At 32.6% G+C, this 26166-nt stretch overlaps 1 protein-coding gene across 1 annotated transcript; it reads left to right on the forward strand.

Moving 5' to 3' along the window:
• The first annotated feature begins 1186 nt into the window (after positions 1-1186).
• On the forward strand, positions 1187-22013 carry LOC110282821 (cathepsin L-like). The gene is made up of 8 exons (XM_043056122.3): positions 1187-1336; positions 3581-3730; positions 6848-7012; positions 10211-10334; positions 11971-12071; positions 17284-17444; positions 18085-18201; positions 21879-22013. Exons 1-8 carry the CDS (start codon positions 1241-1243, stop codon positions 21979-21981), a joined length of 1017 nt encoding a protein of 338 aa, XP_042912056.3. The 5' UTR covers positions 1187-1240; the 3' UTR covers positions 21982-22013.
• Positions 22014-26166: the final 4153 nt, after the last annotated feature.

Consider the following 26166-nt stretch of genomic DNA (forward strand, 5'->3'; position numbering starts at 1 on the left):
TACAAGGTATAATTTAGAATATGTTAACGGACTTCCTAATGTATTATTTGACAATGGGAAGGTTTGTGTGGTATTAAACAAACCGATAAACCACAATTTGAAATTGCTCAGAAGAGTGCTTTTATTAAAGACGATTTCCATGTACGCGAAATCAAAAAGGCGGAAGCGGATTTATTGATACTTAGGTTGTGTCTTCTTTCTACAAAGAATAAACCAAACTTTTTATTAGGAATTAGTATTATTGTTAGGCGACGAACGATTAAATTTCAAAGTGGCCGGATTATGCTATTAGTCGAAAATGACATCACACTTTTGGGAAGGGAGATTGTTTGCAATATGAAAAAAATTAGTTATTGCATGCAGGCCTGTGTTACTTCTCAATCTTTTTTCATAAACTAAGTGGCAGCTATGTATACCTGCATTATTTCTATCACTTTATTATTATCTTTTAATGATGTATTAATTGTTATTTATTTTACCTAATATTTTCAGCAGCAGTTAATTTTTTTACGAAATTATTTTATATTACGATGTATCGAAGCAGGTGTCGACTATTTCAAAATCGGACTGAAAAATGTAATTTTATTCACTTACAACTTACAGAAGAATTTTTATGATGTTAAAAAACTTACTTTTCGGACAAAACTGGTATATAATGTATAAAAAAAGTATATTTCTCTGGAAAAGTTATAGATGAGGCATTATCTAAGATCAAACCAGCTTTAAAAATGTGGGCTAAATATATTTAACTGTTTTGAAATTCAGCGAAATATTCTGTTTTATATTTTAAATTGTATTTTATGATTTTTTAAAGAAAAAGATAAATTAGCAACAACTTTATATACACTCTACTCACTCTTAAGCTGGTTTAAAATTGGCAACGAATATCATTACATGGAAAAAGCGAATTATTAGTTATAAATTGCACGAATCGATTTCGAAAGCTCTACTTTTTCTTAAAAAATGAATGTTAAAAAAAATAAGCAGATAAAATTTTTTTTTCTTTGTGATTAAACTTAATCCAGTTTTGCATTCAACTGTAATTGATTACGAAAGAATCCATTATTTACTCGTAACAATCGTTATAGACACATTTATCTAAGAATTCAAAAAGCTTAAATGAGCAGTAAAATATTATGTTTAATGCATAGTATATAAACTCATGCGTAAAACTCGATTTTGACTTCGATGTAGCAATAATTTGTTGAATATAACTAACTAATTTCTGAATTTACATAACATGAATCAATTTTTTGTGAAACTGTTAATATTTTTGTCGATTCTAAATATCATTGTTAGTGATTCCAGGTTTACAGAGGAATGGGAAACATATAAGGTAATGTATCTGTATGTTGCTCAAAATATTTACATAGTACTTCTTACGATAGTTCAAATTTCCTCGTTAAATTTCTCAATTTTCACCCTATATTGGGTAAAGATATTCTGTACAAAACTATAAATCATAAATAATGAATATTATAAAAAAAAAATTCTTGCTACTTCAAAAATGTAACTAATGGATCAGCCTCTAGGTCGTGAACGAATTTAGGAGAGTTCTGACTTACGTGAATCCCGGGGGGGGGGGGGATATCAGAAAAAAAAAGCCCTTCGTTGGCCATAATTTAAATTAAACGTCCAAAGGTTATTTAAAAAATATTTGAGTGGATATAGATATTTTTTAATAATTATTATTAAAAAAAATTACCAAATTTTTTTCTTGCTACTTCAAACATGTAACTAATTCGGTAGGCGGAAAAAAAGGTCCCGGTAAAAAGGTTCCTGGAAAAAAAAGATCCCGGTAAAAAAGGTACCTCCATAGGGAAAATCTGTAGGGATATTTCCCCTCTCGCTTTCTGGGCAGCATGAATGTTTCTCGCTGTTTCAATGAATATTCTTTTTATCTGTAATAATTCAGATTAGATCATTGAGGTAAGGAGAAGGGTAAGGGGGGGGGGACTTATGGGCTGGTTGTATTACGCTTTTTTTTTTAAATTTTATTTCATTTATTTATTCTTCTTTGATTATTTTTTAAAGCGGGAAGATACTATTTAAATTTTTCAATAATGTTTTACTTTTTTTTTGTTAATTTTTTTAAGTGAAAAATGTGTTATTTTCTATTTTAAATTATATTTTGTGAAGAAGTTGCTAATGTGAGGCTTAAAGTAGCCAATCGGGGAAGTTGGTTGATTGATTGATTGAATGTAGAGTTTAATGGCACAAAATCCAAATGTGGACATGCTGCGCCAAACAATATGTTTATACATGTCAAAATATGCATACTTATTTTCCTAAATATAATTAAAAATTGATAAAATCATATACAAACAATCAACGGTAATATTGGAATAAAATCACGTCAAAGTTAAAACACAGTAAAATAGTATAAAAGTAAGAATATCCTTCTAAAAATGAATAAATTCACGAATAAAATAAAACTTATATACAATTTAAAATGCCAATAGCACGTAAAAATGCAAAAATGTTCGGATGATGAGAGTCACCTAACAAATCTCCCATAGATAAAATAGAACTGCCAAAAAAGGCAAGACGATGTCTGTTAAATCTGTTAACCCGATTCGCAGACGGGTAAGCTTAACATCTGCACTACGTAGTCGCAATACAGGGAAGGGTTCCAAATTTGACTTACGAGCGTGCAACTTATTATTCACTTGGTTATCCCACTGCTGCTGCCATAAAGATTTTATATACTTTTTAATATGTATTTTTACATCTGAGAATGGTATAGAAAAATTTAAAGTAGTAGTAGCAGATCGCGCTGCTGTATCGGATATATCTGGATACGGATATATCTGGAGTGTAGCCAATGCAGCCTGTTTATTTAAACAAGAGTTTTACAGTCAGCGGATATTATTTGATTGTTTTCAATAGAATGGAAAATTTCATGTAATTTGTTATCATTTTGTGTATTCCATGTGCTTTTTATGAACTGATGATTTACAAATTTCCTTGATGTTCAATGAATGTTTGAAAGTATTCATCAGTATGATTATAATTATTTTAAATTTATTTTGGAACAAATACATTTTAGGTTTAATACATATAAATTTTCTGTTGCATTATTGGTTCAAAAACTCAAACTTTGAACTTAGTCATTTAAAAATTTTATATACAACTCTTTAAATTTTTCATAAACCTACTCGAAAAAATCAGGGAAATTTTTAAATCCCTTAAATGATCTCTGATGTAGCGTTTAATCATAATCTGAGAAACGCGCCAAAAATATGAATAGTTTTTTTAATAATTTAGAATTTTTGAAAAGGGGACGCATATTTTCTATAGAGACCAATGGATCTTGAGCCATAAAAAACCAACATTCAATCCATCAATCTATAGAGACCACTATTAAAAGTGTTACTACTAGCCATTGTCCCGCAACAAAATTTCTTTATTCTGCCCTATATTTATTTTGCTCAGACATAGTATACAGCTTGTTTGATGCGGTATAGGCGATTCTCCTGCCATTTAACTCTACATTGAATATTTGATTCTTTTTTAAATTCAAATTTATTAGGAAATATTGTTTTATAGAAATTCTGATTTATGGTAATTGGATTTTTAGACAGAATTTGATAAGTTTTATGATCCTGATGAAGAGAACTTTCGAAGAGAAATATGGGAACGGAATCATTTAGATATAAGTCAACACAATAAAGATTTCAAAAAAGGTATTTACCTCTACAGAAAATCTCACAACCACAAGTCTGACATGGTAAGCATGTTCTTTACACATATGTTAATAGATGCTATAGTTATGGTAAAGCTGGGCGATATGTTGTGAAATATTGATTTTTTTTTTAATTATCGCTATCACGATATTTTAAATGCATTCTCTCGATATATTGTGAATACGATACACATCGACAATGACTATATCGTGATCCAATAAGTAAATCCTCCCTCTAAGACAAAAACCTTTTAATTTGCCAAACGTTCTAGAACAGAAGTACTTACACGAACTATTATCCAACTTGCATGAAGCCGGGGGCCGCAATTAAAAACACCAGTCAAATGGTAGGCAGTAACTTTATCAAAATCTTATATACAGTGGCAGTCAAAAGTATTCGTACACTTAAATTACTAACTTCAAAAGTGAATAAAAATTGAAATTGCGTAAAAATTAATTGAAATTTTCAAAAAATCTTAATGTTTTTCAAGTTGTTGCATGAATGATTTGGGAGGAAATTTTTAAATTTGGTCATAAAGAGCTCCTCGATAGAGTGAGAATTTGAATCTCACCACTGAACCTCGTGCTTCAAAAGTATTCGTACATCCACATTTCAAGTTGTAAAATAATAAAATTAAGACAATTTGTGCGCCAAATATCGTTTGTGGGAATATATTTGGCGAGATTTTATATTATTCTTACCGCTTTATCTGTTTCATTCTTTGAAACTCGTATTTTTTGTTGTCAGCTTTAAATTGAGATGGCTCGGAAGGGAAAAGAAAGAAAACTGATAATGAAACTCCATAATAACTCTTTAAGAAAGATATCACTTGCTATTGGAAGATCTACAGAGCAGAGTGTTATAGATCGACATTGCCAACGCAATACTGTTGAAAATATTCCACGAAGTGGACGCCCAAAAATTCTCAGCATTAAGCTTACTCGTAAGATTGATTAAGAAAAATCCAAAATTGAGTGCAGTAAAAGCAGAACTCCTCAAACAGGGAATTTCGATCTCGGTAAGTACTATACGCCGCACTTTTAACGAATCAGGATTCCATGGTCGAGTATCTCGAAAAAAGTTTTTTGTATCGGAAGTTAATAGAAAGAAACGAATGTCTTTCGCCAAACAGCCTTGTTAATAAAAATCCTGATTTCTGGAACAGGGTTATATTCTCGGATGAGAGCAAGTTTAACGTGTTTGGATCTGATGGCAGACAAATTGTGTGGCGTAAAAAGAATACAGAGCTACAACCAAAAAATTTGAGTGCGACAGTAAAGCATGGCGGTGGTAACATTCTAGTTTGGGGATGTATGAGCGCACATGGAGTGGGTAAATTGCACATCATTGATGGGATTATGGATCACAAAAAGTACATTGACATTCTAAAAAGTAATTTAAATTCTAGCGCTTCACAAATGGGTCTTCAAACTAACTATATATTTCAACAAGACAGCATTATAAGCTGTATGCTTAGGGTCGTTAAGCTCTGGGTATTATATAACACTCCCGAAAGACTCAACACACCTCCACAATCACCAGACATGAATCCTATTGAGCATTTGTGGAGTATTTTAGACGACAAAATCAGAAATCGAGGAGTAAAAAATAAAAATCAGCTGAAAACCGCCATATTGGAAGAATGGGCATCAATTACACAAGATATTACAAAGAAGTTGGTAGATTCAATGCCAAGTCGAATGAAAGCAATAATTAAGACGAAAGGGTATCCTTCTAAGTATTAAACTGTGATATACTATATAATTTTAGGGAAATTTCTTAAGTGTACGAATACTTTTGACACAAAAGTTTTGATAATTAATTTCTATTTTTTATATTTTTTTTCTGTAATTGTTTTACAAGAAAACTTCTTTTGATTAAATTGCTCAAAAATAAAGGATACAAGGCCTGGTATCTGTGTTTAATGACGTAGTATAATTAATAAAATACTATGAAGCGATGAGCACTTCAAAATTCATTGTACGAATACTTTTGACTGCCACTGTAGGAATCTTTAATGCTTGAAGGAACATTAAATATTACTGTCAGACTTTTATCAAGTTGTACAAAACAAAAGTATTGAATTACAAATTAAAATAATAAGTAGATTTTTACCCGATAAATTTTTTTTTTACACCGTTGGCATTTTAAATTTCACAGAAACGAAGAAATGAGATTCTTTTTTGACGAAAGAAAAGTACTTTAAACTCATATAGATTTTTTACGAGAATAGTTCGCTAAAAAAATGACAACTAATATATTTTAGTGCACGAGCCGTGGCCAGCCGACCGCCAGTTGGTAACCACTGGTCTAGAACATATCGCTGGTTCAAAACTAAAACGACACATCTGCAGGCATAATACGTTTGCAGATGTGTCGGTTTAGTTTTGAACCAGCGATATGTGCTGAGCTCTGCTTTTCTAGATGCTATTTCACTTGGTGGAGTTGACAATAAGCTATTTTAAGCCAAGACCGTCAAGTAATCAATTCTCTTAAGTGACACATTCTAAATTCTTTCACTCTTATGTTTACAAAAAGACCTAACACAAAGTTGCCAGGTACACAAAACAAAAAAAATATCACGGTTACAATAAAATACATAAACAATACATTTACGTTACTATACAGCTGTATAATTTTCACTCGGATGAAACAGGTTTGCATTTGTTTACGCACCTGTATCAATGGGTTAACATTGTAATGCAAGGCGTTAACTGCAGTGAGTCTAATAATTTGATCTAATTATTATGTAATATAATGCTTGATATAATAAATATTCTATTTATATATAATATATCGTCTCTCTAAATTATACTATCGTCAAATTTATATTATATATCGTCTAATTTAACCAATTAATACACTAACGTAAGCAAGTGCAAACCGGTTTCAGTCACATGAAAACAATAAAGCTGTATAGTATCACCTGATAATTAAGATTTTACATAGAATTTAGAGTGCGTTTAATAATTTGGCCAGGAGAGTAACTTAGAAGAGTATAAACTTATGTAGCTCAACTTTAATACGTCATTTTACTGATAAAGATTAGATGGCGTTGACGTAATAGATTACACGTGTGGGGTATTGTGATCTTCTTCTTCGTAAAGTACCCTATTTTATTGTTTAATGATAATGTGTATTGAAATGAGCGTTTGTTGCAGACAGAGGGAGAGCTTAAACGTCACCATCATTGTGCATTCATGTCTAGGCCACAGGAAAGCGATTACGTTGAATTTAAGAGCGATTGCGACAGAAAATGTAGACGAAATATTCCAAAAAAACATGATTGGAGAAAAAAAAATATAATTACATCGGTAAAAAACCAAGTAAGTAAAAGTATTTATTTCATAATATTAAATTTTTTTATAACAACAATTTCTAAAAGGTGTTACAGGGGTGCGTAAGTGAGAACTATATTTTTAATCAGTAATGATTTTTTTAAACCTGTAATAGGCTGGTATCCAACCAGTAATGCATTATTTAAGTAAAATTAATATAGGGAATTTAAAAAAATATTTTTTTTCCATTAACGATATATTGAATAAATTGCTAAAAGATATGCATTTATAAATTAGTGCATCAGTATTTTTCATCGAAGTTGAAATTCAAAATAAAATAATCAAATTCAAGAATAAAGAAATATTTTTCTTTGATAACCTTTCTTACAATTTATAATAGTTATTTTTCAAAAATTGCCGACCAGTTTACCGGTTCGAATCCCGCTCAGGGCATGGATGTTTCTCTGTCCTCTGTTGTGTGGCGTGGGTAATGTTGCTCGCCTCCGTGACTTTAGGTGCTCAAGGTGGTAACGATAGTTTAGGTGGTAACGATAGGGTTTAGGTGGGTAACGATAAATGAGCAGCTCTTCCGGCATCTTCTAAGGAACGAAAGTTCAGTGCCTGCCGTTATTTAAAAAAAAAAAAAATCAATTCAGCTTATTTTACACAATGTTCAATTTAAATGGCAAAAATTACTAGACCTAATATATACAGAAGAAACTCTCTGCAGGATCGGATTGGATTGAATGTACGGTTTAGTGGCACAAAGTCCAAAAGAGGACATGCTGCGCAAACAATACGGTAAAAACAGTTCAAAAGACATAATGCGTGCAACACTTAGTTATTTGTATAATTATAACTGATAAAACTGTATAAGTTGATGAATAAAATCAGGTAAAAGGCACGATTAAAATCAGATAAAAGGTGTGAATACGAATTGAATGTAGGGTTTAGTGGCACAAAGTCCAAAAGAGGACATGCTGCGCCATACAGTACGGTAAAACAGTTAAAAAGGCAAAGTACATGCACCACTTTATTTGTCGTACAATTATAACTGATAAAATGGTATAAGTTTGTAAATAGAATCAGATAAAAGGTATGAATAAAATCAGGTAAAAGGCATGAATAAAATCAGATAAAAGGTGTGAATACGATATAAAATACATGAAGTAAGTAAAGTGTTTGCGAAAGTGAATAAAATTGCAAATGTATTAAAACATTTATATACAGTTAAAAATACCAAGAGCACGTAAATACGCAAAAATGTTTGGATGATGAATGTTATCTAACAAATCTTGCATGCATAAAATAGAAGTTCTAAAATACGTTAAACTGGTTAAAACATGGGCATGTTATTAAAATATGATGAATTGTGAGAGGAACGTTACAACCATGGCATTGAGGAGCGGGTTCTCCTAGCAACAAATGGAGGTGTGTCAACCGGGTATGACCAATTCGAAGACGGGTTAGTTTTACATCTGCTCTACGCAACCGCAGTACTGGGAAATGGTCTATATCAGATTTGATGCTGTGGAGTTTATTAAAAACTTTGAGGTCCCATTGTTGTTGCCATAATGATTTTACAATTTTTCGAACATGTAGTTTCATGTCAGAGAAGGGTACGGACAATGGTAAAACAGATGTGGCAGATCGTGCAGCTAGTTCATTACCTGGAATACCAACATGACTCATTACCCAGCAAAATAAAATCTCAAATCCCTTCTTTTGAAGAGTAGTTAACAAATGGAAACTCTCTGCAGACTTAAGAATTCAATTGCCTAACACAAAACTTAATTTTAAGGCTTGTTTATGAAAACATTTCATTCACATTAAAAGTTTCTGAATTCATTTGAATTTTTTTTTTTCTCGCCTGCATATTTACACCGACTCGTTCTTTAAAAGTATGGATTCCACCTAAAGAAGTTCGATCGTTTAGGGTTCCATGGCTGAAGAAAAAAAATTGGTAACCGTTGCTTTGATGGATGCAGAAATGTATTTCTCACCTACAAAAGAAATGAAACAATCGATTCGCCTAGAAAATAAGCTTGAAAGTGAAGAGGACTAGATGTAAAAATCCCAATAACATCATTGTTTATGGAATACCTTCTTCCCTACTTTCGCTTTTGCCATCACGCCAAGTCTTTAATGTTATCAAGAGTAAAAAACACTGAATATTTTATGAGTACAAAATCGATAACAATTTTTATATACCAAACATACTTCACATTTAATATAACTTTTTAAACTAAAATACATTTTCATTAATTTACCTGCTAATGTAGAATATCACACCTTTAGAGTAACTCATTCAAGAAAAAACTTACTTCTTACAAGAGTCGCGGTACTGGATTTTAAGAAGGCAAAAATACAAATTGCAATATTGAATTTTAAACTAGCGTAAATACGAATTTCGATATTTGGTTTTAAAAACGCGTAAATTCTAATCATGATATTGGATTTTTAAATTACGTGAATAGGAAGTGCGATGTACGTTTTTTGAATCGGGTGAATACTTGTCGCAATGCATAGCTTTTAAATCAGGTAAATACGAAAATCGATGTTTGATATTAGCATTGCGTGACTATTAGCACATTCCGGGGCAGTTCCATTCATTCAAAATGGCAAAAATCCGCCAAACCAAAAAAAAAAAAAAAAAAAAAAAAAAAAAAAATTTAAATTGGCGAAAGAATCACGTAAGACGTCCTTCGCGTAATTGGCGAAAAAAAGTAAATAAACGTCTCGTTAACGGGATTTAAAAGAAAAAGCTTCAAAATTTTGTCGGATTATAAATTTCTGAATCGCGGAAGTTCGCGAACCAATGGATGGTCTTGAGATACGCGGAATTCTGCAATATTCGAGCAAAAATCGCAAGCCCTGCTTCTAGTTTTTAGTCACGGAAGAAATGTGAAAAACTCGGAATAAAATCACCCCTGCGTTATGAAATTGTTTTTTTCGAGCGACTTGTGACATGGTATGCCTCCCCCCAAAAATTTATAATTTAAGATTAAGATTTTTGCCTTATTTTTTTGTAAGGAAGAGAAAAAATTTGTCTGCGGCATCCGAAAAGGAAAATAATCTATAATAATAATTAAGAACGATCCGAATTCGTTCATTAAGCTGATACCATTTTTTTTTAAAGCAATCATCACATCCCTAATTTGTGAATTAGTTTTACATTTCCAATTTGAAGACGAGTTTTTATTTTCCACGATTTTAAATTTGATCGAAAGTATTACTTTTTTACAGGGTCATTGTGGATCTTGTTGGGCATTTGGAACAGTTGCAGCTCTCGAAGCTCACTTAGCTTTAAAAACTGGTAAATTGGTAGAGTTAAGCGAACAAGATGTTATGGACTGTTCCAGGAAATACGGTAATCTTTAATCACCGATCTCTTTAAGTTACTGTATTGCTGATACAAAACAACCATAGACTCATAATATAAGTAGACTGCTCTCGCAATGGTACTACTACTCACTTTGAAACCAACATCTGTATGATTCACCCACAGTGAGGAATGATAAGCAATGTTAGATGAAAAACAAATTTTCACGATGACATAAAATGCTTTTTAAGAAGGCACATGGCATTTCGCATAGAGCCGAAATTTAAGACAAATAATGACGAAAATACTTTTTAAAAAAATTAAAGCTGGAACAAATATTTCCAACATCGATTATTTAGCTTTCATTCATATTTTTTATCACTAGCAATTAACAAGTTGGGCAAAATTTTAGGATATTTCAAGCAAAGTTAAATAACTTCTAATAAACACTTCACAACTTAATGAACAATTAACTTAACTTTGAAGTACATGTTATTGGGTACATAAATATATTTATATTTTAATTCGCATCTTTTAAACTCTAGCTATTTCGCTTAACTTTTTGTAAAGAATAACAGAAATTTCTTTCTACATTTTGTGAAATTCTTACTTTCTTATTGGCAAATTATTTTCAATTCTATAATTATAACGGTTCGTAATCGTTATATCTATTTTAAATCACACCGAATATACTATTTTTGATGAGCTGTATCGGCGTAGTATGATTTTTGTTCTTTTGGACCTAATGCCATTTCATTTAATCCGTAACTTAATTAATTTTAATCGTTTAGTAAAACAAATTGTCTCTCACTATTCCTGTGAGTGGCGCTTTCTAAAAGTGCAGATGATTTTTGCTTAAATCAAAACATTTGGTACAAAAAGAAAGAATTGGCAACACATTTATTGCCACATGCTGACAGATTGTATCCCAAAATCAATTGGATATTTCGGCAAGGTTCTTCAAGCTAAAACAAAGCAGTCATGTCAGTTAGTTCGAAATTTATTAAGTCAGAAGAGCCTTCTTCACCGGATTTAATTTTTGAATATATAGTTAATGCTAAGCAGCACAGAAGATTTGACGCTCCCAGAGCTTCTTGATTGGGTGATAAATTATCTCTTAAAAAGATTCGTGCCGGCATCAGACAATGGCGTAAGAGATTATCTTTAGTAATCAATGAAGATCGTGAACGATTCGAATAATAAAAATTTTAAGGTAAACTTCTATTAAATAAGATAATATCGGGTCAATACGAATTCCATTCCCGGCTAAAGTAAAATATCTTCAGTGGTAGAAGGATCCTGGGTTAGAGTTCGGTGCCGTTAGGCTAACCGTGGGTTAGTTCCATCAAAAGGTCCTCCACGAAGGCAAATTTCTCCCAATACTTGATCCAGGAGTTGAACATTAGTAAACCCAAAATTAGGTCGGCTGTTCAACGACGGTTATAAAATAAAATAAAAACTATGTCTAACTTCAGGGTTAGTAAGTGAATTCGCAGAGACAACAGTTCTGGTTGTTCCGTATCAGCAATCCGAATAACCTCTAGAAATTAATGATTCTGAAAATTTGTTTCGATGATAAGTTATAAAAGTGTTTCGTAACTTATTTTGCCCACTCTACATAAACATTAATACATTTTCTTCAATACTCGAAAATAAATTATATTTTTTATACCTTCGACGACAGGAAATCATGGTTGTCACGGTGGATTTACGGATCATGCTTACCATTATGTCAAGACAAATAAAGGAATAAACAGAGCAAAAGATTATCCGTATAAAGCCAAGGTAAGTGACTGACACAAGAGTGATATATATGTAATTAATTATATTAAGATGGATATCATCGTTTAGTTCTTCTTAAACGTAAATATTTCCCGCAAAAACACTGAACATTTTGGTTTCAAAATATGATAGCTCTATGTTAGAACATTTAGTTAATGCATTAATCGTAGCGAAATAGACAATTACCTAGATTTCGAAAATGTATCATCTGTACCCGAAAATTAACCTAAGGAATACAGATTCTGAAGCTCAATAACGATAAATAAATGTGAAGTAATTTTACTTGAAGATATTTATGACAATTTAAACAGGAAACTGTTTTGATCTAACTACGTTTTTACTGTAACTACAGTTTTTTTTAAATAATTTACTCTGAAAGTTAAAATGTATGTCTGATAACATGTAATCTATCTCTCTTTAGATTGACATCTACTCGACCGCGAGGAATTAAAATAAAGATTTTGTGCGGAAAAATAGATTTTCTTCAGCAATGGATAAATAAGTCAATATTTAAAGCAATGAAAGCTGTAAAAAATCACAAAAAAGCAATTGCATCTGCAATTTCTTTCGAACAAATAGGAGTTAAGAATAAGTATTCCTGTTAAAATATTAATATAAAAAAATTTTTAATACAAAATGGTACTTATCAGCACGTCAAATTTCAATTCTATTGTTACATTTCAGCAGACTGACCAAAATGTGTGTTTTTTTTTTTTACTACAAGTTTAATAGTTATTAATTTTTGAACTAATTGACAAATCCGAATTTTTTTTTTCTTCCCTCATACTCCCTATACACCTTCGTAATTTCTAAGTCTTCTAGACTTCGAGCAAAAACAAAGCAATTAAAATTGCAAAACGTTCCAAAAAAAAAACTCATTATGTTCATAAACAAATATGGTTTTTCCGCATGCTAAATCTCAACTCTGTAGTCAAATTTCGATTTGTTCAGAGGCTCACCTGGAACTTTTCCCAAGATTAATTATCAATAATTTTCGAACAAATTATCGAATGTTATATTTTTTTGATTCCATCGTAAATCCAACAGTTTTGGCGCAACAAAATAAAATATAACTTTTGAGTAGAACACCCGAAACGGCGCATTCGCTTTAGCAGGATCATAATTAGGACATTTAGAAAGGTTGAAACTAGGTGAAGGGGTTCCGCTTTTGTTTCGGCACCACCCACCACGGAATGCAACTTAGGGGTGTTGGTATCAGACATAAATCTGTTACTTAAATACCGATGCTATCTAATAGCTATAAGCCCGAAAGTCCCCCCTGAAGCAGCCTCCACCCTTAACGAGGTGCCTAGTAAATGACCCCTCAACTACCAAGATCTGCTTTTCCAAAGACATGGGTCTCCACGCACGTGGCTTCTTCTCATCAGGGTCCAATATAACACCAAACCAAGACGAAAAATCCTTACCAGTTAATCTGGAAACCACAAAAATGAAGAAAATCGTTAACAAATAAGGAATTGCAACAAAATAAGTGAATATGTCAACGTAACGATAAATAAAATAATTAAGAGCCTAGAAATCCATATTCTGCAAATCATATTCAGAAATTGTATAAAATAATATTCGCTCACTAGGTCAATGTAATTATTATGTAAAAATCAGAAACTCAAAACAGGACAGTCGCAAGAGAGAAATGGAAGTACTATAGTGTTCGAATTAATTGGTTACAAGCCAGATTTTTTCATTCGAGTTAGTATGGGATTGCCAGTGATGTCCCGAACCGCTTCAAACCAGTTATATCTGCTTTGAGCTGCTGTGACAGATAAACCTTCACTATAATTTACTCGTCTGACTGGTTTTAGTGTATTTGTAGTTCAGTTGTGAGCATTTCAGTGTGGAACCTGGTGGTTATAATTTTAAGTTTAGTCTAACAGAAGTTATGTGCTTATAAAAGATGGATATTAGTCCGAGGAAGCGCTCTAAAATAATCGCTCTCAATGAACACACTTCTATGACTGTAAGAGACATCGCTACAGCAGTTGTAGGGAAATTTTACGAAAGAAGCTGCAAATGAAATCTTAGCAACTGTAATTAGACCCGATGGAAGTTAGTTAGCAATTTTGTTCAGATTTCCAACAGAATATAGATTAAGATATGCCTCTACAAGAGGGTTCCACTCACATAAGACAAAATGTTGAGTTAAATAAAGACTTCTTTGTGCTCCACAGTAAAATTTATGAGCCTGTATATTACAAATAAATCCTTAATTAATATGCCCTTCCTTAATAAATTTTGGACGGAGAAATTATGAAGTTAATAAATTTTGAATTTCGATTAATTCTGTTCATTATCTATGTTAATTAATTAATTGAATTTTGAGTTTCTGTTATCATTTTGCGAATATGAACATTGCGTATTTTACTAATTAAATTTTAGACGCGAAACATTCTATCTAACTAAAAAAGAAAAATACAGTGTGACAAAATGTGTCACCTAGAGAAAATATTAACAAAATTTGATTGATATATCGAAAATATTAGAGTTGCTCATTTAATTTAAATATATATACAGTGGTGGCCAAAAGTGTGGACACTTTTTGAAAGTTTCATGTTTTTCAACTTTGTGTGCTTGTAGAATATATTAATTTTCACTTAAATGCAAACGTTTATATATCAAATTGAAGGTAATTTAATGTAGAATTCAATAATAAATACAGTATTGCAATATCTGTATTACAAAAAAAGTTATGCAACAAATAGTCAGATCTATCTTAGATTTGCATTTTTTTAAAGTGATACTTACACAATCAATACTTAGTAGGATAACCCTTATTTTTTAAGACAGCTTCACATCGTCTTTTTATCGAGTGAACGAGTGTTTGGAGTTCATCTTTCGTAATCACATGGTGCCAAGAATCAATTATAGCTTCAGTAAGTTGTCTTTTATTGGATGGACGTTTTTTTCGTACAAAAATTTTAGAACGTCTACACAAATTTTCAATTGGATTGAGATCAGGGCTGTTTCCCGGTCATGGTAATATATCTATGCCTTTATTTTGAAAGCATGCTTTGCATACTTTTGCTGTGTGGCATGGAGCTGAATCCTGCTGAAAAATAAATGGTTCGTTGTTGGGGAAGGGATCCCTGATGGAAGGTATCAATTTTGGTTTCAGGACAGTTTCGATGTATTTCTTGGCATTCAGGCTGCCATAACAGGCCGAAAAAAATGCACAAGTACTACTACCGATAAAAAAATTAAATGGCTATGCCTTCCAGATAGAAAAAAGTCATCAGATGCCATTAGATGTGAAATGAATGTAGCTGGTATAGCAGTAAGTTCAAGAACAATAAAAAGAAGGATATCAGGATTTGGACTACAAGCTAGAATTCCAAGGAAAAAACCATATTTAAGTCAAAAGCAACGCAAAAAACGAGTTAAGTCGGCAAAAGAACACATTAAATGGTCAGAAAATCAATGGAAGCAAGTAATCTGGAGTAATGAGAGTAAAATATCGCTCTCTGGAAGTGATGGTAGAAAATACGTGTGACGTAGAGTAGGTTAAGCGCTTCATCATGATTGCATTGAAGCAACTACAAAAAATCCAACAAATGTCATGATTTGGGCATGTATGTCTGCAGATGGTGTGGGCCAAATTCAAGTGATTGATGGCATCCTGAATGCCAAAAAATACATCGAAACTGCCCTGAAACCAAAATTGATACCTTCAAACAGGGATCTCTTCCCCAACAACGCACCATTTATTTTTCAGCAGGATTCAGCTCCATGCCACACAGCAAAAGTATGCAAAGCATGCTTTCAAAATAAAGGCATAGATATATTACCATGACCGGGAAACAGCCCTGATCTCAATCCAATTGAAAATTTGTGTAGACGTTCTAAAATTTTTGTACGAAAAAAACGTCCATCCAATAAAAGACAACTTATTGAAGCTATAATTGATTCTTGGCACCATGTGATTACGAAAGATGAACTCCAAACACTCGATGAAAAGACGCCGTGAAGCTGTTTTAAAATATAAGGGTTATCCTACTAAGTGTTGATTGTGTAAGTATCACTTTAAAAAATGCAAATCTAAGATAGATCTGACTATTTGTTGCATAACCTTTTTTGTAATACAGATATTGCAATACTGTATTTATTATTAAATTCTACATTAAATTACCTTCAATTTGATATATAAACGTTTGTATTTAAGTGAAAATTAATATATTCTACAAGCACAAAAAGTTGAAAAACATGAAACTTTCAAAAAGTGTCCACACTTTTGGCCACCACTGTATATATATATATATTTAATAAAAAGTACTTTGTAGTAAAATCATAGTTTTCAGTTATTGAATAAATAGGTTAATATGAAATCATTATACTCTTACTAATTTCTGTTACAAAAGAGGGGAAAATAGTACTAAAATGTAAAAAAAAAAAAAAAAATTATTTGGGTCCTGGAACGCTGTAATCAACTAAATCTAGTGGTCTCATCCTTATCAATTGAGTCTCCAAAATTCCATGTTCTGGAAGTCAGAAATATGGTCTATCTTCTTCACAAGTGAGTCTCTGTTTTCTACAGAACAATAAACACTCCTCATGTGCTTGAATAATGGAGGAAATATTGCGGTTTCAATATTGGGATTCGAACCCAGTTTAGCTAGTTATTACATTAGCCCTCTCAGCTTGAGTATATAAGCAGCTTCATCACAATACTATCTCTATAGTGAGTGGAATGAATGTTAAGTCGGTCATGACCGTGTTTTTGAATGCTACAAGTGCAGTTCAGTGACTTAACATTGCGGTTTTTTAAAATTTGTTTTGTTAAGTGAACCGTTTAATGTGGCTTAATAAGTTGATCTAGTGGCATCATTTAGCGTGAAGTGGAATATTAGATTTTTGTGATGAGCACACTTGTGGTGTTGTCATCTATGTTTGCCCACGAGAGTTGCGTGTTGCAATAGCCTAAGATCATCATTTAAGAGGCGAGGCGTAAGAAAGTGGAAATTCTTCATGTGTTGAAGGAATGGGGGAAAGATAGTGGTGTCCACGCTGGGAATTCAGCCCGTCATGCTAACCCTCTCAGTAGATGGGATATCTCATTTACTTTACACCACACTTTTCTCAACAATTTTATACCGAAGTTGTATCACCTTTCTCATGATCAATTTTGTAGCCCTAAATTTTGAAAAACTTATAGTGTCGGTTGTTATTACATTTTTTAAAATTGATAAAATTTACTTCTTAGGATGCTGGTCGATGCAAGAATAAGAAAAGAAAAAATGAAGCAGCGATCAAATACTATGGGGTACTACCAAAAGGAGACGAAAAATTATTGAAAGAAGTCCTTGCTACTCATGGACCAGTTACTGCCTTAATTCACGCCCCGAAAAATTTACATCATTACAAGTACTGAAATAAGTATTTAGTTTTAAATAATAAATATTTGGTGACGCAGTATGCTGAGATCGGCCTTAGCTCTTTTCAAGTAACTGTCAGCTGTGACGACATAACACCATATCAGTTATTAATGTCTGTTACAAAATAAGAGGCCATGGAATATTTCATATTACATGGAATCGATGTCATGGAATATTTATTCTCGTTACTTAGAAATTTCATTTAAAATCTACCAAATCATATTTTTGCCAGGAATATATTTACATTTAGGAAAAATAAGCTTTTAAAAGAATAGTAATTATTATATACGATTAATTCGGCAAATTGATAAGATTTAAGAAAAGAAAAACGTTATTTTTGTGGTACGTCAGGGAGTCGAAAAGAAATGTGTTTCTTCCTCAAGTATCTATATATTTTTAATTCCTAATTATTAGCATAAATTTTTATAATAAAAAATTCTTATATAAATTCAGATCCAACAAAACAAAATTGTCAGACACTGAGCCAAAGTTTGAATTTCTTTGTTCAATCAGACAACTGAGCCATAAAAAGTACCTCAATAGTTTTGAAAATTTAATTAATAATGTTTGAAATAATATAAAAAAACTGGGTTTTTTAATATACATAAAATGTGTTTGTTTACCAACAGATCTGGAGTATATCATGATAAGGAGTGTGAAAAAAATCATCACATCAACCATGCTGTTTTAATTGTTGGATATGGCGAAACATCAAAAGGCGAACCTTACTGGATTATCAAAAACAGGTATATAAAAATACAAAAAAAAAAAAAACACAGGTTTTCATTGCGATAACAAAAACTAGCAAAGCAAATAAAACCAAACCTGGCCAAAATATTATCCAATATTGGATTAATATACCGGAAAAGAAAAATGGGCATAATTTGCACCTTAAATAAGGAAACTGGTTACTTGTCCAACACAGCAACTGACGGACACCCTGTCAGCCCGATAAAAATATGCCTAACAATAAACACACCATAACCAGTCAAACGACCGGTTGTTGTATATATATATATATATATATATATATATATATATATATATATATATATATATATATAGGGTGTCTCAGTTAAGCGTTTCAGAACTTCTAAGAGGGGTAGGGGGCATCCTGACGACTCAAAATCATATAGCAACGTGGGGTTGGAAATGCTTTCCTGACGCGGTAGATGGCGTTGTTCGAAAGTTCCGACCGAGCTTTCCAGTGCGTTGGCCTCCTCAGTCACCCGACCTATCATGTCTGATTTTTATTTCTGGGGTCATATGAAAACACTGGTTTATGACACCCCTGTTAACAATGCTAAGGAGCTGGAATCACAGTAGCTCCCGGAGAAATTCGAGATATGCTTGGAGTATTGTAGAATGTTCGGATGTCCATGCACCGGAGATGTGAGGTGTGCATTGTAGCCGGTGGCAGAAACTTCGAACACTTACTTTGACCCATGTGCGTTATGCTTTTTTCAATGTATTATTAAAACGATTTTTCACTTACGGTCTCATTTCTTTATGGTGCTTCTGTGTACGCAACCGCTTCAGGAAAGGATTTGCGACCCCACATTGCTATATGATTTCGAGTCGGCAGGATGTCCCCTACCCTTCTTAGAAGTTCTGAAACGCTTAACTGAGACACCCTGTATGTAATATATATATATATACTGAATCGTGTTTGTGGGCGCCTACGAGACTAGGCCAGTTATCAAAATGGAAGCGTCGATGGAACAACGTTATGCGATTAAAATTTTTGTCTTCGTTTGCAAAAATCAGCATCGGTGATCTTTGTCATGATACGTGAAGCAATGTCGAGGGCAAGTATTTTTCGCTGGCATGAAGCTTTTAAGCAAGGAAGGCAAATGTGGAAGATATCGAACGCAAGGGACGACTTTCCACTTCCATCAAAGAGACAATGATTAACACCAGGGCTAAAGAGAATAGAAGGGCTAGTTCATTTCGCTCTTAGAACTGAAGCTACGATTTCCCTGCTCATGACGTGACGCTGCACACAGATATCGGAGATCGCAAGAAAGATATTATGAAAACTATGTATCATTCTCTCTGTAAAAATTAGTTGGACTTTTTCTTGATATTAGCTTTCAAACTTTATGCAATTAACATATTATTTCCCTGCCAAAACATAGTTTTAAAAAATTTTCTTGGCCAAAATATTAAATTAAATATCATATTAAACAAATAAAAATATTTTACTAGTTGTCGTAAATGACGCTATAAATACTTTATTTTAAAATTTTCAGTTTTAACTTTTATTATGAAAAAAAATCTAATGCATATATCGACACTTTTTTAGCTACATATTGTTCGATAACAAGAATTTGTAAAGTTAGGTTAAATTTAGAATCTTGATTTTAAAATATGCTGTTAATAGCAATTTGTTTATACTTAATCATTAGGAAACAACAACCTTAAACGCTAATTATTCGAACAAAATAATAATTTAGGTTCATAAAAATATTAGAAATTTTACAATTGTTTATAGATATTTAAATTTAAAAGAATATAATTATATTAAAAAAATAATTATAATTAAAAAAATGATATTTAGAATAACTACGTCAAGAAACTAGGAGAATTTTAACTATTAATTATCTATATTCTTCATTTAAGTTTTTATTTTCTTTGACTTTTTAATTTTTTCTTCTGCCTTTTTTTTTTTTTTTTGAAGTAGTCAGATGGCGAATTCTTGTAAAAGTTCTGAAATGCAAAATAAGCGTATTGCTTTTTTATTCACTGCGGGATATCGTCCCTCTAATTCACTTATAAAGTCTTTGATAACACTTTGATTTTCTGTCTCATGCACACTTTGAAAAATGTTCTTAAATTCCTGACACACTTCCATCCATGCTGCTGACGGAACAATTAGTCCTCCCTTAGATAAGAGAGCACTTGGTAGAGTTACAGCAATTTTAAAATCATTCTAATCGGCAATCCATTCTCATTCATCTACATAATCTTGTTTCAAGAAATGCTTACTGCATATTTGTTCATATTTAATATAACCTGGGTCATTTCGTTTGCAATGTTGAAGCCATTCTTTACATAGTTGTTCATTTACTTTAGGGAACACATGGAAAATAATATTTTCCCCTTTTGTGTTTCTATCAGAATTTTTGTAAGTTGCAATCGCACAAACTGGCATTTGTTAAATAATTTTAAATTTTTGTAATTCACTGAAAACTGAAGAAAAATCATTATAGGAAACAAAGAATGTCTTGGAACATGTCACAAAAAGCAATGCTCCAATATTAGTTAAAGCTAGTTAGACCGAACGCTTCGTTCTTGAAGTAAAAGCTCAAGCTTTGCTCCACCGTGATGTCACAGGCGAAAGTCGGAGGTTGGGAACGGCGAGAGTTTCTACAAAGTAGTGAACTAGCCCTTCTATTCTCTTTAGCCCTGGATTAACACAGCTGCGGCTATCCACAGGTAGGACTGCAGAATGACAGTGCGTCAGCTGCATGCTCTCCTAAATATTTTTGTAGGAAGTGTTCACTCAATCATGGCAGAACATTTGCAACTGAAACGTGTTTGAGCACTATGGATTCCGAAATTGTTGACACCCGAATAAATGCAGCATCGAGTGGATGTGTGCACAGAATGGAAAGAAAGACCAGATCAAGAAGGCGACAACTTCTTAAAACGCATCATCACAGCTAACGAAGCTTGGTTGTACCACTATGACCCAACCATAAAACAACAAAGCAGTGAAATCAGCTGGTAAAGTTATGACCCTAGTTTTTTTTCTTATTTTTTATTATAGAGGAATTGAAATTATATATATATATATATATATATATATATATATATATATATATATATATATATATATATATATATATATATATATATATACAGGGTGATTCCAAAAAGATGGGCAAAATTTTAGGAAGTGATAGTACACGCCCAAGCAAACAGTTTTTATCAAAGAATGCTCGAAAACAAAGCGCAAAGGTGCTGGCGCATTTGGAAAGTTGTTTGAAACAAACGTGAAAGCTCCATTCCTGTTGCGAGTTACTGCGCTGCGTTACTTGTCGCCAAGCTTTCGGCCGCTGCTGGGAAAGTTCGTGATATGCCTGGTGTGTTTCAGAATGTTCGTCTATCTCTTCTTCGCCGTTGTACTGCATGCATAGCCGCTGCCGGCCACTGTTTTGAACACTTATTGTAATCACATGCCATTAAATTTGCTTTTATAACTTAACTTCATCGTTCGTTGTGTGTTTTTGCCTCATATAGGAACATAAACTTTGACGCCCTCTAGCTGTTCTGCTTTTTGTTTTCGACCATGCATTCTTAGATAAAAATTATTTGCTTGGGTGTGTACTATCACATCCTAAAATTTTGCCTATCTTCTTAGAATCACCCTGTATATATATATGAAACTTAACATATAATGTTTCTTATTATTTTGCAGTTGGGGTGAGAAGTGGGGAGAGAAAGGATATTTCAGGCTGCTAAGAAATAAAAAAAGCCATTGTGAAATTGCTAAACATACAACGTTACCAATTCTGGCCTAAGAACCAATAAAGATTTTGATAAATATGTTATTCTTATTATTTGCATTTTTTAAACTCATTTTATTCACTTCGTATGATTTTACCTACGTACACAGTCCCTAAATTGAACGGTCGTTGAGAAAATAATTTCTTATTGGTAGCTGCAACTATGCGTTTTGTCGTTTTAATTTAAATTTGAAAAGTTAAATCTTAAATTGTTATACCCACTATGTTAAATCAACCATGCCGTTCAAACGTATGTATGTAGAATGAATTAGTTCGGCAAATATGCTTTTAAGTGTTGACGAAGTAGCTTTTCTTCTTCTTTTTATGAGCTTTTTTTTAATGTATCTAGCATTAAAAAAATAATCCCAAAACAATAGTGATAGGATATTACTTTATTAAAAATTTTCAATCGCGCTTCGAAGATATATCGCTCATGGACTGCAATAGCAGAACTCCAAAAATCATGTTTTAAGATAAGAGGTTTTGAAGTTTTCATTGCAAAGCAAAATGCACAAGAAATGCTATCGTTTGCTTAAACAAAGATTATCTTCAAGCTAAATTATGAGTTCTGCAAGCATTGCTGCTGAAAGAATGAGCATTTTCATATTTAAACCTGTTCTTTGACCAAAACGCGTGTTTGAGCCACTATTACAGCCTATGAGCGATATGTAGAGGGGAAAGAACAGTCATTATGTTTCGAGCGTTTAAAAACAGGCGCTCATTTTAACGACTTTCCAAACGTGAATGAGAAGAAATAAAAGTAATTTGAAATATAAAACGTAAAGTGGAAAAATAAATGTGAAAAACAAATCTAGAAAAATCGCAATAGCCGAGAGAAAAACAGAACAAGAAAGGTGAAGAACTGCGACTTAACTTTTCCGTCCCTTCGCTAGCTAGCTTGGTCAAAGGACGACCAATAATGTTTGTGAAATAAATGTAAAAAATGAGAGAAATTAGCACTTCTAACTCTCTTCAGTGGTGAACCAGTTCGCTGTAGCACGCTAAAATCAAATTCTATGGAAAAATTATTCGATTGTATTACATGAATTATTGGACTGCAAACAGCGTGGTGACGATTCAAGCTGTAAAGACGATTCGTTGGTGGTATTGATTTTTATATGAATTTAATTCTAAACTTAAAAGACATCTCAAAAGAAAGTTTGTACATGAATTAGTTTCCTTTGTTTCAGCTTGTTACTATTTTCAGTTCAATATGCCAAACGAAGCTGAGCAGAATCGTACTGAATCTCAAATTGCACGTATAGCTGTTAAATTACCACCAACATGGAAGAATAATATCAAATTTCGGTTTGTTCAGGCGGAAAGTAATTTTGATTCATCAGGAATTACTAACGACCAAACTAAATATAACAATATTATTGCAGCTATCGACCCAGAGGCATTATCGGCAGTTTCAGATATTTTGATTATGGTATTTATTAGCGGCTGGAGAATTACTCTTAAAGAAAGGCTTATTGCGGAATTTACTGACTCTGAAAATAAACAATTTCTGAATTACAATTAGGAGACCACAAACTGTCACATTTGTTGAGGAAATTGCGAAGGCTCTGGCATCTTTAAATGAAGATTTTCTGAAAACCTTATGGCTGCACCGTTTACCATCAGAGATACAAACAATTCTTTTCGTTAGCTCAGAGCCGCTCGGAAATTTAGATAAGCTAGCTGATAAAATAACCGAAGTTAGCACGGCAAATCTCTCGCATTCTCGGCAAATATACCAGAAGATCCGTCGACATCAATTTGAAAGATTAACACAGACAGCAATTTGAAAGACTTTCTCGCGAGATCGTTGATATACATCCAGCTCTAGGGAAAGCAAAAGATCGTCTGAATTTTGTTTTTGTTATTCGAAATTCCGTCAAAAAGGTAGAAAATGTTGTTCACCGTGTTCATACAACAATAACCAGGAAAACTAAAACCGGCTGTCGCTGTTACAGAGCGACAAATAATCGGATAGCCGTACGTTCATGTTGCCTAGTTATATATGATAAAAAGACTTATATTAAAATTTTCAGTGGATTCAGGTTCAGATGCGAACTGCTTGACCGTCCTGAACATCCTGATCCATTGCAATTATTTGCAGCTAATTATTCAAAAATTTTGACCCATGGAACAAAGTTATTGAACATTAATTTAGGACTAGAAACTGACTTTAAAAGGAAATTTTAAGTTGCTTAAGGTGCTTACTTCAATTATTGGAGAGGATTTCTTAGAGCACTTTGGAGTGTTGATTGAGTTAAAATGGCGAAAATTAATTGATGGTGTGACTAATCTTTCTCTATATGGCATGACAGCCAAAACTGATGTTATTTAAATAAACTTAATTTCAGGTGACATATTATCATCGTTCCGGAATTAAAAGCAAAACTTAAACAGCCGTGTCATAAAATACTTTACATCGATACAACTGGTCCGCCTGTACACAATAAACCTAGGCGATTAAGTACAAAAATATACGATGCTGTAAAACAAGAATTTCAGCTTACGTTAGAGCAGGGTATTAGCCGGCCCTCGAAGTCATCTCCACTTCATGTAGTTACTAAAAGCTCGGGAAATATTGTCGACCAGTTCAGGACTACAGGAAATTAAACGCTTTGACAACACCGAATCGGTACCCCATTCCCCACATTCAAGCGCGATGATAACACTGGTCAACAAAAAAAAAATTTTTTTTTTTGGTGCCTGGGATTTTAGAACGGATTTTAGCTATATTTGGGTTGCTGAATCTAAATATGAATTCAGTTTTTCTCTATCAGCACTACATTTTTAAATAATTTCCCTTACTTACCAATGTTACTTTCTATTCAGTACTTTCAAGTATGTGTACCGTAAAATTTATACGAAGATTGGTTCTTGTATATTTGATCCATTGTCAGTCTCATTTTATAACAATTGAATAAAAATAATATTTATGAAATAATAATATTATCTATATATATATATATATATATATATTTCTCTTACACGGCACCAAAAAGAAGCCTCATTACAACTCCCCGAATGGCAACGTTAGAAAATCGACCAATGATTGCTGCTAAAAATGTCACATGAGGTGGCTCAACATATAGGGCTTTTAAAAACGGAAACAATAACCAGAGTTAGCATTATCAGGTTGTTCAATTCAGATTCATGCCCTAAAAACATGATAATATTTAATTCAAACTCAATTAGGAATTAATTAGGTTGGCCTTCTCCATGACTATAAATAAGTCACAAGGTCAGACTTTTGAGAAAATCAGTTTAGTATTGACTAAACAAGTTTTTAGTCATGGACAACTTTATGTTGGCCTTTCAAGAGTTAAGTCATTTGACAGCCTTTCAGTAATTGCTCCAAGATGCCAAATCTATAATTGTGTTTTCAAAGAAATTCTAAATGCTCAGTGTTAATTTCTTAGAGCTTTGCAGAAAAAAATGTTTTTTGGAAAAAATTTAATTGAAACTTCTATTGGCAGTAGGCAAGGGGAACTGCCAAAATCAAAACTCCCTGATCAGAAATGCAGCGTGCCGACCTCCACGTGGTATTTCTCGCGTAATGCTAGCAGCCATGCATTTTAATTTATTGTATGCAAAACACCCTTATTTTGTTCTAAAATGTTATGTACTTTATCACAAATGTTAATTAATATAGAAATTGATTTCAATAATGCTGATCACCAAAAAATATTTCATTTGGCGATAAAACAAATTTTTGTGTTCTTGAAAATGAAAGACTTTTTGAGGGTTATTATCTCACAAGGAAAAGTTAGGGTTTAAAGTTTATATTTTTAAAGAATAAATTTTTTTTCTAAAACTTTCAGAATTTCAAGCATTAACTAATTTATTATACACATTTAGTTGAATTTAGGTGAGTAACTGCAATATTTGATAATTTATTTTGCTAATATGTTTCCCATTTAGCTAATGTTTTGATTTTTTCACCATGTACAATCTAAATAGCTAATATAATTTTTTAAAAGCCATTAAGAACATTGATAGAATTCTTCTACATAAGTACAATACTATGTCTTTGATGATGAAATACTATGTCTTTGATGATAATATACTATGTCTTTGTGCTAAAACATTGTGTTCATTGGCGAGCGAGCGCAGCGAACCATGGTTCATGGCGTGAACCACATAGGATTGCGTAGCAATTCTCGGGGGTTGGGGAGCGTTAGCGAGCAGGGGGCGCAGCCTCCT

The sequence above is a fragment of the Parasteatoda tepidariorum genome, chromosome 10 (genome assembly GCF_982258835.1).
Source record: "Parasteatoda tepidariorum strain Cologne lab strain chromosome 10, Ptep-v5.0, whole genome shotgun sequence".
Taxonomy (NCBI): domain Eukaryota; kingdom Metazoa; phylum Arthropoda; class Arachnida; order Araneae; family Theridiidae; genus Parasteatoda; species Parasteatoda tepidariorum.

Excerpts from the sequence above, each read along its gene's own strand:
- LOC110282821 (XM_043056122.3), top strand. The coding sequence starts at position 1,241 with ATGAATCAATTTTTTGTGAAACTGTTAATATTTTTGTCGATTCTAAAT. Across the intron at positions 3,731-6,847 it reads ACAACCACAAGTCTGACATG|ACAGAGGGAGAGCTTAAACG; the intron begins GTAAGCATGTTC and ends CGTTTGTTGCAG. Across the intron at positions 7,013-10,210 it reads TTACATCGGTAAAAAACCAA|GGTCATTGTGGATCTTGTTG; the intron begins GTAAGTAAAAGT and ends ACTTTTTTACAG.